At 46.4% G+C, this 11,829-nt stretch overlaps 5 protein-coding genes across 5 annotated transcripts; 2 read left to right on the forward strand and 3 right to left on the reverse strand.

Annotated features, from left to right (window-relative positions):
• Positions 1 to 436: 436 nt before the first annotated feature.
• Positions 437 to 2,822, reverse strand: GGS22DRAFT_30926 (FAD binding domain-containing protein). The gene is made up of 4 exons (XM_047966769.1): positions 2,236 to 2,822; positions 1,292 to 2,179; positions 1,075 to 1,240; positions 437 to 1,000 (listed from the first exon to the last, which is right to left on the reverse strand). Exons 1-4 carry the CDS (start codon positions 2,758 to 2,760, stop codon positions 786 to 788), a joined length of 1,794 nt encoding a protein of 597 aa, XP_047817283.1. The 5' UTR covers positions 2,761 to 2,822; the 3' UTR covers positions 437 to 785.
• Positions 2,823 to 3,535: 713 nt separating this feature from the next.
• On the forward strand, positions 3,536 to 5,521 carry GGS22DRAFT_30957 (FAD/NAD(P)-binding domain-containing protein). The gene is made up of 2 exons (XM_047966770.1): positions 3,536 to 3,769; positions 3,955 to 5,521. Exon 2 carries the CDS (start codon positions 4,014 to 4,016, stop codon positions 5,454 to 5,456), a length of 1,443 nt encoding a protein of 480 aa, XP_047817284.1. The 5' UTR covers positions 3,536 to 3,769; positions 3,955 to 4,013; the 3' UTR covers positions 5,457 to 5,521.
• A 545-nt stretch (positions 5,522 to 6,066) lies between these two features.
• On the reverse strand, positions 6,067 to 7,016 carry GGS22DRAFT_195196 (uncharacterized protein; the record flags this gene model as incomplete). The annotated part of the gene is made up of 3 exons (XM_047965628.1): positions 6,455 to 7,016; positions 6,348 to 6,383; positions 6,067 to 6,260 (listed from the first exon to the last, which is right to left on the reverse strand). Exons 1-3 carry the CDS (start codon positions 6,792 to 6,794, stop codon positions 6,067 to 6,069), a joined length of 570 nt encoding a protein of 189 aa, XP_047817285.1. The 5' UTR covers positions 6,795 to 7,016.
• A 354-nt stretch (positions 7,017 to 7,370) lies between these two features.
• Positions 7,371 to 8,767, forward strand: GGS22DRAFT_167035 (S-adenosyl-L-methionine-dependent methyltransferase). Its single transcript, XM_047961936.1, has 4 exons — positions 7,371 to 7,671; positions 7,755 to 7,911; positions 8,002 to 8,271; positions 8,347 to 8,767. Exons 1-4 carry the CDS (start codon positions 7,571 to 7,573, stop codon positions 8,662 to 8,664), a joined length of 846 nt encoding a protein of 281 aa, XP_047817286.1. The 5' UTR covers positions 7,371 to 7,570; the 3' UTR covers positions 8,665 to 8,767.
• A 1,308-nt stretch (positions 8,768 to 10,075) lies between these two features.
• GGS22DRAFT_167038 (Alpha/Beta hydrolase protein) lies at positions 10,076 to 11,602 on the reverse strand. Its single transcript, XM_047961937.1, has 2 exons — positions 11,182 to 11,602; positions 10,076 to 11,114 (listed from the first exon to the last, which is right to left on the reverse strand). The coding sequence occupies exons 1-2, from the start codon at positions 11,447 to 11,449 to the stop codon at positions 10,261 to 10,263; spliced, it is 1,122 nt and encodes a 373-aa protein (XP_047817287.1). The 5' UTR covers positions 11,450 to 11,602; the 3' UTR covers positions 10,076 to 10,260.
• Positions 11,603 to 11,829: the final 227 nt, after the last annotated feature.

An 11,829-nucleotide genomic window follows, 5' to 3' on the forward strand; every position in this document is an offset into this window, starting at 1 on the left:
GTATTATCTTATCGTGCATAATCTCGAGGATTTACCCGGCGCGTTGGCGGGGTTGCTGAGGACTTGGTTTGCGGAGGTTAATTCTTAGGGGCTTAGGAGATGGGGGGTGGGGGTGAGTGCGGATTTCGCGTTTTTTAGGGAAGGCGTTTGGGTTGGGTTGGGATATAAAAGTTTGATTGATTTCTAAATTCTAATTGATTCATTTTCGTATTTAAAATTTGTCTTATGGATATATGGTTCTATAAAGATACTATTCTCGCTAATGAAGAATTCTGGTTGAAATATTGAAGTATGTACCTAAAACAACTAGATCTAAGCTGCTCCGAGGCACCTAATAAAAGACGTGAGACCTAGATGGCCCGTAACTTGGAATGCTTAGGTGCCCATGTGGTGAATCTGTCCGCTGAGTTTAGTGGATGACTGCTATAATTCATAGAACTTAGCCACTAAAGAAAGATGCCACGCGGTGCGAAGATAGCCCGTAAACAGCCCTGGAGATTTAAGATGTGCGAAACTTCTGGCCTAGGAATCGCCGTACTCTCGCATTGCAAGGTGTTTTTCTTTAGTGGATGAACTCCCTAGACTGTAGCGATTATCCCTAAATCGTAATCGCTCCAGGGCTATAGTCAGCAAAATCTTAGCGGAGAGATCGCTAATCGTTTAACACTAATACAGCCCTAGAGTACCTAATTTATGGCTACTAGGTGCATCTAATTAGTACGATTAGCGAACCAAAACTCACTTGGTTCAACGCTTTACCCGTTTCATGAACTTGTCGAAAAAGTTCATAACACCATCGATATCTGACAGAGAGCATATCTTGGAAATATCTGTCCCAATATAAGCACTTTATCGGGATTGGGTAAAAGAAGGGGTAACATACATTGATCTGGTCGAACGATAACCAAGGCACCTCGTGTCGGCTCTATTCCGTACTTCTCATACGCGTGGCCGTGGGGTGAATTGTAACCTTCATCGTCGACGAAGACTTTGAAAAGCGCTGAGATGTGGATCAAAGTTAGTAGGTAACTGTCAAAGAGCCAAGTATACTTGGATAGAGAGATTTCTTCTCACATTTCATCTTCCACTTGCTCACGATGGGGGCAAATGTGTCCGGGATCCAATTTTGTTCGATCTCGGTTCGCTTTGATGACAGAACGAGGATGGGATTTATGATGGTGTCGCGATCAACATGTGATGGCGTGAAGGCGTCAACGACCGCTCCTAGGTCAATTGAAAGCTGCCATTCTGGTTAGAATTCTTCACGGGTTCTAGTTAAGTCAGCTCTTACTTTCCGCAACCGCCCCAAATTCTCCGAATTGATATACCCAGCAAATGCGACGACGTGCCACCGGGAATCTGTCGTTAAAGCTGAGCTTAACTGTACCGTGCGGGCATCGGCTAATCGAACTACTTGGGCGCTAGGGAATCTCATTCCAGCAGTCAAGCTAGTAGCATAGACAGAGTCACTCAATTCTGCATTGACGATTATTGAGTTCTCATAATGAATCGCCTGGCCTGCGGTATAGCGGCCAGCCAACCTGAATTGCTTCTGAACCTCCTCTGGCGCGATGCCATGCTCTTGACGGTACGTGGATGAGAAGAGCTTCGTCCAGTTCCTGTCAAACTCGATCAATTCACCAGCAATCTTTTGTCTCTCCGAGACGTACGTCTCGAGTAATTCTGGGACTGCTTGTCTTCGAAGCACGGCCGATAGCTTCCAGCCGATGTTATAACCGTCCTGGAGACTGACGTTCATCCCCTGACCTGCCTTAGGGGAATGAGTATGACATGCATCACCGCTTAGGAACACACGGTAGTCCTTATGGAACTGGTCGGCGAGGCGTTGGCCAATCGCATATGCCGACCACCAGACCGTTTCTGCAACTTCCAAGGTGTATGGCTCTAAAATGAGACGGGCCTGGTTGTGAAGTTCCTCGAGCGTGACATCCTTCGCGACAACATCTTTCAACTCGATGTAGAAGCGAACTAGGAAATCTCCTTCACGCGGTATGATCATTAAATTGCCGGCTTTGGAGTTAATCACGCACTTCTTGCGGATATCGGGGAATGTAGTTCGCGGATAGAGGTCCATGACGCCCCAAATGGAATCACTTGAGTCTCCGATCATTTTGAACCCGAGTGATTTTCGGATGACACTGTGAGCCCCATCGCTACCCTGTTCTATGGTGTCAGGGGTTACTTAGAAATATAAATATCATGGAGTCATCTTACCAGGACATATTTTGCGCGATAAACTCTCTCTAATCCATCCTTTGAGGCATTTACAGTAACAGGATATGCGTTAAGATCCCTTACATTTTCACTGTCAACCTCTAGCCCCTGAACCTCATAGCCATACTCAATACACGGTCCCTTCGCCGCCCTCTCCATCTCTTGAGTCAACAATTCATTGATCCTAGCTTGGCTCAAGAGTACATGGGGTAGGTGACTCAGTCCAGGTTCCGTATCGGCGGTATAATTGGTCCTCTTGATTCCGTACTCACTATCATCGGTAACTAGAGCCCAGAAAGCAACCTCAATGGCGTGGTAAGCCTCTTTGAGCAGCGTCTCCGCAAGCCCGAAACTCTCGAATATCTCGACAGTCCGACATTGCACACCGTCTGCTTGACCAGTCTCGAGGGCTCCAGCCCGTTTCTCTAGGATTCGGAAAGAGACGCCACAGCGCGCGAGCCAGACGCCGGCACAAAGGCCGGCAGAACCTCCACCACAAATCAATACGTCTACTTTTTCTGCCATTGTGACTCTATGGCGGGAGGAATACGTATTTACAAAGAAGAGAAGTATCTACCTAGGTATACATCGTCATCGATGGATCAAGAGGCGTTAAGAGGCGTCGGGCGTACAGCATGGCGCCCAATAGGGGGATGGGGGATGGGGGACGTGCGGGGGAAGCCTGCATTCTCGGCTTATCACCAATTCGAACGGGACTTTCTACAGTGTCTCCGTGTGATGGCGGAGAAGCATTCACACGATCGTTGAAACTTTGGGAATTCATCCTTCACGTATGTATGCTTTCGATAGAAGATGGTATTCCCAGTATTTTATAAGAGACTCAACAAAAATAACCTAGGTCCTAGGTAGTTAGTCCGGTCCATATGCCCGCCTCGGCTAAGGCTTTCGGTGTACGCATCAGCGGTGAGACTAGATCAGATCCACAGATAAGATTGAGTGAGACACGGACGGCCCCCTTTCCCAACAAGACGCTTACTCAGTGGATTTACCAGGCCAGACCTTGGAAGCGGCATCTTAATCCAATTGAAGAGGACTCATTACTAACGTGAGGCATTTTACATATTAACCTTAATTAGACACTTTGCGATAGAGAGGAGAAATTCGGAAGGCCTCACTAAATGATTAGTTAAGTCCGAATTCTTTTCGCACTTAAGAACTCTAGGCGTAAGAGTCATTGTGAAAATTTCACTTAGCGAAATGATGTTGTGGGTCACCGGAAGAGTATTCGCCCCACTTAAACCCCGAGATACCGGAGCTATACGGACGACCGGGGGAGATGCTGCGACCGGCTTATCCGGTAAGCAGGTACCCGCTAAAAAAAGCCTCGGAATCTGATTTGAGACACTGGCGTTTTTTGGTCCCAAGACCTCATCTCACTCATCCACCCTCAACCGCCGCTTGGCCTAAAGAGACCTAGAATACACACGTTAAGTGGAAACCCCGAGCCGTTTCTTTTTCGTCACTTCGACGTCACTTTTACATTCCGTTGACCTCAATTTGTTGGCATTTCGAGGTAACGTGCACCTTTTCTATTTCATAAGCCCTTAAGAAGTACAGACACCAACGTCACGTCGAGGCTTCTCGTTTGAGATTTCTCATAATCTCGCAGTGTACAGTGTATTGATCTACCTGTCATGGCAACACCTCAAATGAATGGTGCTGTCAGAGCAAGTCGTCGTTTGCTAACTAGAAAAACAGCCTCACTCATAACTTCTTCTGGCTTCGATAATCCGCTATGGGCCTCGCGGGGGCTGCGAATGGCCAGTACGGTCACGACCGATGGGCGGAAAAAAGAACGGGTGGTGATATTGGGGTCTGGCTGGGCTGGGTACGGCTGTCTACGTGCTCTCGATCCGAATAAATACGAGCGCATCATGATTTCGCCTCGCTCTTACTTTGTCTTCACGCCGCTACTCGCCGGTACAGCAGTCGGAACGTTAGAATTCAGGGCAGTGCTTGAGCCAGTCCGGAGACTTGGTCCGGATAAGTTCCATCAGGGGTGGGCCGACGATATCGATTTCGCGAGGAAAGTCATTCGTGTAGAAGCGAATATCACTGACGGTCTTGCCTCGAGGACGCGGCTCATCATGAAACATCGTCTTGATGGCAACCGACAGAAGGGAGAACTATTCGACGTCGAATACGATAAATTGATCATCGCAGTCGGCTCGTACAGCCAGACTTTTGGCATCGAGGGAGTGCGTGAGCATGCCAACTTCTTAAGAGATGTCGGGGATGCCCGTAAGATCCGGATAAAGATCCTTCAGAGCTTCGAGAAAGCCGCACTACCAATTACGTCAGAAAATGACCGGAAGAAGCTCTTGCATTTCGCTATCGTAGGTGGCGGACCGACTGGTATCGAGTTCGCTGCTGAGCTTCACGACTTAATACGCGACGACCTCGTGAAGATCTACCCAGAGCTGATGAAATTCGTTAACATCACCGTGTATGATGTTGCGCCCAAGGTACTCCCAATGTTCGACAAGACCTTGGCGGATTATGCCATGGAGCGGTTCAATAGGGAGGGTATCAAAGTCAAGACGGAGCATCACTTAACCCGAATCCGGCTTGATGAGGAATGCGAGGGTTGTCTGAAATTGAAGATTAAAGAGTATGGCGACGAGGAGGTTGGCGCCGGCATCGTTGTGTGGAGCACGGGGCTCATGCAGAACCCCCTGATCCAGAAATTAGAGGCCAAGAGCTTCAAGCTGCCCGGTTCGGATACCGAGATGCAGCTACATAGAAACCCGAAGACAGGCGGCATCATCACAGCCGAAAACGGCCTTCGCGTGAACATAATACCCCACGACGCAGCGTCAGCGTCGCCGGAAGCCCAACAGGCAAAAGCCACCTTACTACCCGACGTATACGCCATCGGCGATTGTACAATGGTCTCGGGAGTCGCACTGCCTGCCACCGCTCAGGTCGCCAGCCAACAAGCGGCGTATCTCGCGAAGCGGCTTAACAAGGGCGACATGGAGCAGAAACCCTTTAAGTTCAAGAATTTAGGCACTATGACCTATCTAGGGAACTGGACCGCGATCCACCAGAGCAACATCGATGAGATGAAGGGATGGATGGCTTGGGTCCTCTGGCGCACGGCGTACCTGACTAGGAGCATGAGCATACGGAATAAGATTACTGTGCCCTTCTATTGGGCTATCTCGTGGATATTCGGGAGGGATATTTCGAGGTTTTAGAGGCTTGATGGGTGGGTTACGGAAGATTGTCGGTGTGGTGCTGGGGGTATCTAATTGGCATTGTTTTACCTCAACCATGACCTATGAGTTATACGGTATCATCCATGATTTTATTCAGAGTGCTAGAGCACTATGGAGTTTTGTAGACTAGTGTAGGGATTTTGTGTTCATAGGCAATGAGCGGCCGCATAGACGATAGACGATAGAACGTTATAGACTCACCATTCGATATACCCCATTCCATAGTTTCTATTATGAACTAATACAATCATAGAGTTACCGTGTCTACCTACTTGCCTACTGGTTTCTTGATTGCATCAGCTGAGTGTGGATATGTTTGTTCGAGCTTTATTCAATTGATCATACTATTAAACCTGCGAGAGATCGGGCACCTTACAACTGTTGCATAATATTGAATTTGATTGATGAGAACACCCTATTAGATCCGTGCTATGGAGTAGCTTTAACCTATATCGTAACCTGACATATCAAACTGACCCTGATATGCCCCTGCTACCTGCTACCTGCACCAGAACGACATTCAATAACCTGCACACCTGATTCTGAAGGCTGTAGCGAATATTTCCTCCAGATCAGCATCCAAAATCGTTCATGTATCAGCTTCAGGGGCCAGAGTGATGAGTTTTGGTATCGCAATCTCCATTGGAAAGAACTTTCCAAGATATGTAAGGATGATTTTCTCCGCATTCATCGGGTCCCGGATCATTTTACGGTGGATGGCGTTGAGATAGGCCATGTCGGCGGCGGTGCCATTGTTTACGTGAGGTTCAACAAACCTAATAACTGCGATATTTATGTTAGCATTTATTGAGAAACGCTCATTCAGGAATCTTGTTTCCTAGCATATTGTGGGAGGGCCATATTGCTTACCGTCTTGCCATGGAGAAGAGCCGTGAGTCCTACCGACTATATACACGGGTATTTATGTTAGTCATACTTAGATAGGTAAATAAGTCGCTTGTTGTTGAGTGACTTACAAAGCATGTCCCATAGCACATTGAGAAGTTTGATTGAGAACCAAGAGCAATATCCTGAATGGCTAACGAACTGTCCTACATGATTCGGGGACTGTCCTATGTAACGGGTAGAATGCTCTTTAGAATACAGCGGCTGTAAAAGTTGAACATTTATTGTATTTTCGGGGGAAACACTAGATGCTTCGATGGCGTCTACGAGGGAATCGGTCCATTTTTCTTTCAAGAATTCCTTGCTAAGATTCCCCTTGATAAAGTTAAGTGCGCAAATAAAAATTAATTCATTAATATACAAAGACATGGTACTAAGACCATCTGGAAAGGAAGCCTGAGCCGCGTTCATGATTTATATCGTGGTGGAAGAAAAGTGTAGAGACGTGAAGTTGTAACTTGTGCAAGTTGTGGTATGTAGGGTATGTAGGGTATGTTGTATTTCTGTTCGGTGAGAGGAAAGATTGGTAGATCATAATGCCAAACATTCAAGATAAGGATGAACATCGTGTCTATTTAAATACTCGATAGAATATGAGAAAAGTAGAAGATATATGTTACCTGGTAATATTATGGCATGAGTCAAAGACTATTTTTGGGCGAGGTATGGGAATAGAAAAGCATTCCCGGAGTCGATTAAATAATACGCGACGGGAGTCTAAAAATAGATCTTGTCGTAGCCCAGTGCGCGATTAGATAAGTACCTATATACATACTTCATACTGTATTAGGTTTAAGCTGAAACCGCTACCTGATGGTTACTTATTCACTAAACTATAGTGGGTAATCGCTATAACTGAAGCCTATTCAAAGAGCTTAACTACTAAATAAAAACGGTACACGGTGAGAGGATATTCTAGTTTACACGGCTTTCAGCTATTAGTGCCGGCTGCGCATAGTCTAAATTTTTGGTCTGAACGTTCGTAGCGAGATACCTAAGTGTACATAGGTTTTTCGTAACCTCATCACTGTCTCATTGAGGCTCATTCCCCAGGTACCCTTGCAAAGCTATCCGGATGTAATCATTTATCTTCTGTCTCTACTTATTAATAGCAAAGCGAACGACAAAATAAATCTATGTAATTCTATTTTCACGTGCTGAAGAGTCATCTTAATAGAGAGATCTTCATGAAAGAAGACCAGCCATCTCAAAAATTATACGAGAAAGACATCATGGCAAACCCTAAGACCGGCGCTCATGGATATCTCACTACACATTTCGCCAACCGGTTAGCCTAAGCCACCCTTCTTTCTGTATCGTTATAATTAGCGAAGAAGGTCCCTAACTTTGTATTGGTCTTGGTCGTGCTAGATCCCGCGAACAACAGAGCCAGGGATGGTCAGAGCTATGGGAGTCTGGCCAGACGGACTTTTGGGACCGCGGCAAGCCATCACCTGCTCTGATTGACTTTATCGAGTCAGCCACGCTACCTCGTCGGGACGGAAGGCGTCTTAGAGTGCTGGTTCCTGTATGCCATTTCCATTTATTTATTGTCATTCATCAGCTACCTACCATTTATCCAAAACTAATGGAATTGTCTTCATTAACTAACATTTAGGGATGTGGGAAAGGATACGATGTAGCTATGTTAGCTCTACACGGATTTGATGTCTGTGGCCTCGAAGTATCCGAACGGGGAGCCGAAGTTGCCCGAGAGTTCACGACATCTCAACTTTCCAACCCAAGTGAACTGAACTTTGGATCAAAGTATACCCATTCGATGACTGGGTGTGTTCAGATTATTGCAGGCGACTTCTTCAAACGAGATTGGGAAAAGCTGTGTTTCGAAGGGGATACCACCGGGTTTGACATTATTTACGACTACACTGTAAGTCGCGTATTTTGTACATCAAGTTGTCGTCTTATTGAACTGATACTCATCTCGTCTCGTAACTACACCTAGTTTCTTTGCGCCCTCCTTCCAGTAATGCGAAAAGACTGGGCTCATCGTATGAGCGAGCTGCTCGCCCCAGATGGCATACTAGTGTGCCTTGAATTCCCTCTCTACAAGGACCTAAACGATATTGGCCCTCCATGGGGGCTCAGTGGTGTGCATTGGAACATTCTAGCGCGAGGCGAAGATGGAATCATCAGCGAACCCGGGGAACAAGGTGAGCCATTGAACGGAAAATTTAAAAGGACCTCGTACTTCAAGCCGCCGCGGTCTTACGAGAGTGGAAGGGGAACGGATATGGTAAGTGTCTGGATGCTCAAAAAGTAGGTAGACAACAGTAAACCTGGAAATAATATCCAAAATACATCGATAGAATAACTTAAATATTAAAAAAAAAAAAAACAATATACCTATCACTACCATAGTCAAACGAATTGCCTTGTTGATGACAGCTTACTCGCTGTGGTGATCACACCAATGTCTTGTACCTGGGTCAGGATCACCTGGCGGGAGGAACCGCGGCGCTGGGTCAACTGTGGGTAGCTCCACACGCACCATTACAGGGGGGTGTAGGCGAGACCATGGCGAGAGCTTACTTTAGTCGCCTTATATTCCTATCGCTTCATTGACGACAAGAGGTCGTTGACGAGGTGTGATTCTCGAAAGTGTTAGCGCATATGATTTCTTTGATAGAACGGTTGCTTGCTCAGTGTCTTTCAGAAGGTTAGTTGATTTGGTCGATATGGATGGCTCTCTTCCTTTTCGTGCAGTTCATCGGAAACCAATTAGGCATCCAATCCGCCAAGGAAGCTGGCAAGGTGCTTGCGATTTAGAAGACCTGATTGAAATTGAAGCTTAGCTATTATAATATGTAATTTTCGCCATCGCTGTTGAATTGCGATAGAAAAAAATACGATGTAGGTACTGTATGGCAGTCGGCATGTAGCGATGCTTAAAACACCAAATATCTTCCTTATGGCGATGCATCAAGGCATCGATCATAATGAAAACAAAGTTTTATGAGATCAAAAATTGCGCTCACTACGATCCACGAGGGATAATAGAAAAGGGTCGACTCCGCGCTGTGCAATGCAGGTCTCCCCCCTTGGCAGCCCTCATGCTTGAGCGAGGGTTGCCTGAACAAGGTAAGTATGAAGAAGAAAGGAAGGAAAAGAATTGCAAAAGTTTGGGGGGAAGAAGGGTATTTATACACTTGGGTCGGACAGTGTGGACCCACCTAATCAGCACAGACGACAGACTCTCAACCTTCAAAACTTATGGATCCCTAGAAAGTATTACGTAACGGGGATACCACCTGGCAGCCGGGTGGTGGAGCAAAATGACTAAGCGAAATCGATTTTAAGATTGCGAATCGCTTCAACAGAACAAACGCTATGATTATTAGTGTCAACTGGTTACCTACCTAGGTAGTATTCATTGATTATTTATCCTAGAAAATAATTGCTATCTGAGATATTATCCGTATCTACAGAGGACGCATTCAAAACTTTTTACCATAGGTAGATCGTCTACAGCTGGCATTAAAGTAGGTCACACCTGCAGGCCAAATGTCAGCACAGGGGTTACAGCTGTGAGACGGCTGCACTTATATTCAATGCCAGCTGGTGTTGATCTACCTATGGCAAAATGTTTTGAATGCGCCCTCTGTACATATCAATATGATTACGCATCCTTGTTGAGCATTCTTTGACAAATTGGCGCGACTCGAAATAGGAGCTTCTAAACTGGAAAACATTTATTCGAATCTAACCTAAGCTATGAGTGAGCTTGTGAAGCGTAGTATTCTATGAACTTAAAGACAGTTTTACAATATCAAGGCGTGCCTGTCCCGCCAGGTCCTTCAGCAGACCTCTAGGTATATCCCCTCCCCTCCCCTTGAAAGACCGGACGCGATATCATTAACTACGAATCTTTTATGATATTTTCAGATTTCGAAAGATCATTAGGTAGAGTAGTAGCGGTAGCTTTGGATTTGGAAGCTTTGGATCCCCAAAACGAGAGAATAATCTGGGTGATCTTCTCACTGTTTGGATACGGGAATCCATGCCCTCCAGGCACGTATTCAGCCTCCATTTTATCAGGTGCCATGTAAACCTCGAGATCGTGAAGCAACTCCTTCCCAACCACAATATCATCGTCTTCGCCAAAGATGAGTAGCAACCTGGTATTAAATAGGGGGCTTTCCGGACATCTATGACCGCTAAGAATGTTGCAAAACCTCGCCCACGTCTCCTCCTGATTCATCAGCGGACCATACCGCATGGTATCCTGGAACGAATGGACGTGGCCTTGATGATAGTCGAACTGCCACTGGAGGATCTCTTGCATATCGTACGTCTTCTCTACACGGTCGGGGCACTCTTCTACCCCAGGATCTTCCTGCTTTTCTCTTTGCACGTCCAGAATTGTGCTCTTAGGACTCACTCCGAGGATTTCTCGGACATTTTCATAACGCTCTTCGTTCGATGAAGCGATACCGGCATCAAGTAGGGTTGGTATATCGTAGCCTTTCGGTAGTTTGCGCATCATGCCTGCTGGGCCGAGGAGCACCACCGATTGAATCGATGACGAGAACGCGTTAGCAAATGTCATGGCGATGGGACCGCCCAGGGAAAACGCGACGATGGAGAAGGTGTTGCCGTTCCCCGTCCAAGAGATAGGCGATGACAAGAGGACCGAAGATATCTGGGATGCAAACAAACGATCGTCGTGTCTACACTCCAGTGGGGTATCGCTGTATCCTCGGCCCCAGAGATCTAATAACAAGTTGATTAATAAGTTTCACCCAGTCTCCGTGGTCGTGACTCCCATCAGGCCGCTTACCAAAAAGCATCACTCGGTATCCAGCATCAACCATCCCTTGGGCAATTTTGGAGAATATCAGGCAAGGAGTGGCATCTCCGTGAACAAATAGGACTTTCTTTCCTTCCTCTGGACCCCATTCGTAGACTCGCATGCGACCATAAAAGCCATCTACGTCGCGAGCACCTGGAAGGGCGTTAGGTGGGTACGCCAGTTCCGCTGCCTCTTCCCGTGTGATGAAGGGTATCAGCGTAGATAAGGGAGACGGGATCGTATTGGGTAACCCCATTATGCGATAATAAGATCCGTTGTGGGAATGATGGTTGTTAGACGACAGGGTAGGTGAGAATGAAGCCTCATCGGCGGGGACGAAATGCGGTATACTTTGGATTGAGAGTTGTATTTGGAGTTGTAAGGATTCTGAGGGTAAGAAAGTGGGGGAATTGATCTGCTGCTTAATAAAAGAATAATATAAATTTTATATACAAGTCCCAGGCTGCCATTCGCTTAAACCTACCTGTAGGTATATTATACCGGAGCATTGATAGTCACCTTCTTCGGTTATCTGATGCTGTGTCACACAGTACGAGAATCACCGGTATGGACGTAGAGAATCTGTAAGCTGCGATGGCATATGGATAGGTGCCTTCAATGCTATGCTGCAAACGC

Source organism: Annulohypoxylon maeteangense (genome assembly GCF_022496945.1).
Source record: "Annulohypoxylon maeteangense strain CBS 123835 unplaced genomic scaffold GGS22scaffold_12, whole genome shotgun sequence".
In the NCBI taxonomy this organism is placed as follows: Eukaryota; Fungi; Ascomycota; class Sordariomycetes; order Xylariales; family Hypoxylaceae; genus Annulohypoxylon; species Annulohypoxylon maeteangense.

Excerpts from the sequence above, each read along its gene's own strand:
- GGS22DRAFT_30926 (XM_047966769.1), bottom strand. The coding sequence starts at position 2,760 with ATGGCAGAAAAAGTAGACGTATTGATTTGTGGTGGAGGTTCTGCCGGC. Across the intron at positions 1,241-1,291 it reads ATTTGGGGCGGTTGCGGAAA|CTTTCAATTGACCTAGGAGC; the intron begins GTAAGAGCTGAC and ends CCAGAATGGCAG. Across the intron at positions 1,001-1,074 it reads GAGCAAGTGGAAGATGAAAT|CGCTTTTCAAAGTCTTCGTC; the intron begins GTGAGAAGAAAT and ends TCCACATCTCAG.
- GGS22DRAFT_30957 (XM_047966770.1), top strand. The coding sequence starts at position 4,014 with ATGGCCAGTACGGTCACGACCGATGGGCGGAAAAAAGAACGGGTGGTG.
- GGS22DRAFT_167035 (XM_047961936.1), top strand. The coding sequence starts at position 7,571 with ATGAAAGAAGACCAGCCATCTCAAAAATTATACGAGAAAGACATCATG. Across the intron at positions 7,912-8,001 it reads GTCTTAGAGTGCTGGTTCCT|GGATGTGGGAAAGGATACGA; the intron begins GTATGCCATTTC and ends ACTAACATTTAG. Across the intron at positions 8,272-8,346 it reads ACATTATTTACGACTACACT|TTTCTTTGCGCCCTCCTTCC; the intron begins GTAAGTCGCGTA and ends AACTACACCTAG.
- GGS22DRAFT_167038 (XM_047961937.1), bottom strand. The coding sequence starts at position 11,449 with ATGGGGTTACCCAATACGATCCCGTCTCCCTTATCTACGCTGATACCC. Across the intron at positions 11,115-11,181 it reads ATACCGAGTGATGCTTTTTG|ATCTCTGGGGCCGAGGATAC; the intron begins GTAAGCGGCCTG and ends ACTTGTTATTAG.